This window comes from Medicago truncatula, chromosome 3 (genome assembly GCF_003473485.1).
Source record: "Medicago truncatula cultivar Jemalong A17 chromosome 3, MtrunA17r5.0-ANR, whole genome shotgun sequence".
Classification (NCBI taxonomy): domain Eukaryota; kingdom Viridiplantae; phylum Streptophyta; class Magnoliopsida; order Fabales; family Fabaceae; genus Medicago; species Medicago truncatula.
The window spans coordinates 10,033,446-10,036,237 of NC_053044.1; the positions used below are offsets into that span (position 1 = coordinate 10,033,446).

A 2,792-nucleotide genomic window follows, 5' to 3' on the forward strand; every position below is an offset into this window, starting at 1 on the left:
TGAAAAAAATATGGTAAAATTTAATTATGTGAATATTATACATTATAAAACCGCGACAAATATTTAGTAACTAAGGAAATAATTTCAATTTTCACAAATAAAACGAGAACATTAACTACATTATTAATTTTTTTTAATATATTTAAAATTAGTCCGATAGACTTATAATAAGGGGTCGAAGGATACACTTAAACCTAATAATAATAATAAAACAAAAAACTAGGGGACATTGTCTTTCCGCAAATGGTAAATAAAGAGAAAATCTTCTTGTTTTTTTTCTTTTCAGAAGTCCTAGCTCAACTTGATAAAATGTCGAAATTGTTAGGCTGGATGCCATGACTGGGGTTCGAACCCCGGTACCTCCACTTGTATGTGTGAGTTTATAATGACTTTGTCATTTCGTATATCTAAAAAAAAAAAAAAAAAAACTTTTTTAAGATGGAGTTGCGTGTCGATTCGAGTGAGGTTATGAAAATGCCGTACATAATCAAGACGAGAGTCGTTGGCACTTCCGATAGATTGCTTACTTTAAAGTGGGAAGTTAAGATGTATCATTATTATCGTGAGGCGAATTTGTGTACAAACTCTGACAAACATGAGTTATGACCATGCTACTCGTTACGTTTGTGTTAGCTGATGTTATGATAGCGACACGAGATCATCCCTCTTTAGTTTTTTCTTTTTCCGGTAGGCCCCTTTGTAAAAGAAGAAAAAAAAACTTTAACGAGTGAAAAGAAGCAGAAAGCAAACGCAGCGGCATCATCCATGGCGCCGGCGATGTCAGATTGGTCTGCACTCCCGATGGATCTTGTGAATCTGATATCACAGGGAATCGACACTGAAATCGATCTCATTCGCTTTCGATCAGTCTGTTGCAATTGGCGCTCTTCTTCCATTCGAAAGCACCATCTTAACATTTTACCCTTCGAATTTCCACTCTTCAAATTCCGATCTCTATTTGATTCCATCATCAACGATAACACTATTCCATTCTTCTGTTACCTCTCCAAATGCAGTTTCTTCCTCATCAAACCACCACATGAACAACAACAAACCCTAATTCGTCATCGTCCTTGGTTGGTAAGAATTCGCCAATACTCAAATGGCAAAACCCAAATCTTAAACCCACTCATCTCATATCAATCACCTTTTGATTCACTTCACTCCATCGACTTCAACAAACTCTCTGTCATCCATTTAGGAACCGATTTCATTGTTCATGATGATTCCTTGCTCTATGACTACATGTACCCTGAAAAGATCGTTGCTTTCACGGGCAACGAGAAAAAACCTATTGTTCTTGGCGCGTTTACCACTACCTCAAAACCAATACTGTTGAAATGCAGCAACGAGAATCGGAACGGTATTCCTGTAATGACTGCCTGGTTTGAAGACATCTGCATTTTCAAAGGGCGGCCTTATGTGGTACACAAAACTGGACGGACAGCTACTCTTGGACTGGATGACTTCACTTTCGAGTTAGTGGCTGAATCTTTGGTTTCTGGTGGGGGGGACATCAAATTCTTAGTCGAGAGTGACGGTGATTTGTTGTTAGTAGATGTTTATGAGTCTATTGGTTTTGATTTAATGGTTAATGTGCTTAGGCTTGATGAGAAGGAGATGAGATGGGTGAATTTGATGAGTTTAGGGGATAGGGTTTTGTTCTTGGGGAATGGATGTTCGTTTTCTGCTTCTGCTTCTGATTTGTGCGTTTCCAAAGGGAATTGTGTCATCTTTATTGATGACGCCATCCTCAATTTTAATTTTGAAAACATTCTATATGGGAATTGCATTTTTGACTTGGTTGAAGGTCGGGTTTCGCCTTTGTGTGACTGTCCTGAATATTTTAACTTGTTCTGGCCACCTCCGGATTGGATCGTCAAAAGAAGCTGAATGCATAACTGAGTATGTTATCTTGCATTAAAAGCTTTTTAATGTGATTGTGATATAGCTTTTTTTTACGCTTAGTTAATGTTGTTAGATTCGAATAAACTTTTTATTGTTGGATTCGAATGAACTTTTAATGTTGTTAGATTCGAATAAACTTTTCAACTAGTATTTGTAGAAAAAAAAAATTGTTATGATGTTATCTTCACTATGAGATTCTCTGACTAAATGCACTTCCAATTTTTCACAAGATCTTCATTTTTTTACATGCAACTAGATTTTACTTAAATCTTGATCTATTTGATACATTTCGTTACACTCTTTTGTGTCGTAACTTATATACGATAAAATGTAAAAATGAATACAGGTCTCCATGACAAGTTATTATTATGAAGTTTCTGAAATAGATTTAACAATGTTGGTTTGTTTGTTTATCTTCTTTTATTTGTTCCTTTTGCAGACTATATGTTTACCAACAAACTCCTAATTCGTGATTACATGTTCATATGAAGAGATGCTGCAAAATGAGGTGGAATTTGGTCTGTTGGATAGGCAGTTCTAATGGATTCTTCAACTCTCCTTTGTAAGAAAGTTATATTGACGGTGCTATAAACTTGAAACTCAATTGATTAGTTAGACTTATATCTCAACTAAGTTTACTTACTGTTGAGCTTGACTAGTGATTTCACAAGTTCCAATATATTATATTTGAGCATACAAATATAATAGTGGGATAAGGCTTGGTGGTTGTTGTTGTTGTATACAAATTTACAGACTTGAGTCGGATGGAAATGTTTTACAATTACCATGTATAAGTCTTTACTTGTTATAGTTTTCCTTTGATGTGTGTTGGATAAAACAAGCAATTACTAGAAATAATTCGTCCATGTCTTTGTGATCTAGAA

The 2,792-nt window shown here is 35.3% G+C and overlaps 1 protein-coding gene across 1 annotated transcript; it reads left to right on the forward strand.

Annotated features, from left to right (window-relative positions):
- Positions 1-542: 542 nt before the first annotated feature.
- On the forward strand, positions 543-2,792 carry LOC11425474 (F-box protein SKIP23). The gene is made up of 2 exons (XM_003599152.4): positions 543-1,905; positions 2,348-2,792. Exon 1 carries the CDS (start codon positions 766-768, stop codon positions 1,891-1,893), a length of 1,128 nt encoding a protein of 375 aa, XP_003599200.1. The 5' UTR covers positions 543-765; the 3' UTR covers positions 1,894-1,905; positions 2,348-2,792.

Bases quoted from the DNA above. Each gene is read 5' to 3' on its own strand.
- LOC11425474 (XM_003599152.4), top strand. From the start codon at position 766: ATGGCGCCGGCGATGTCAGATTGGTCTGCACTCCCGATGGATCTTGTG.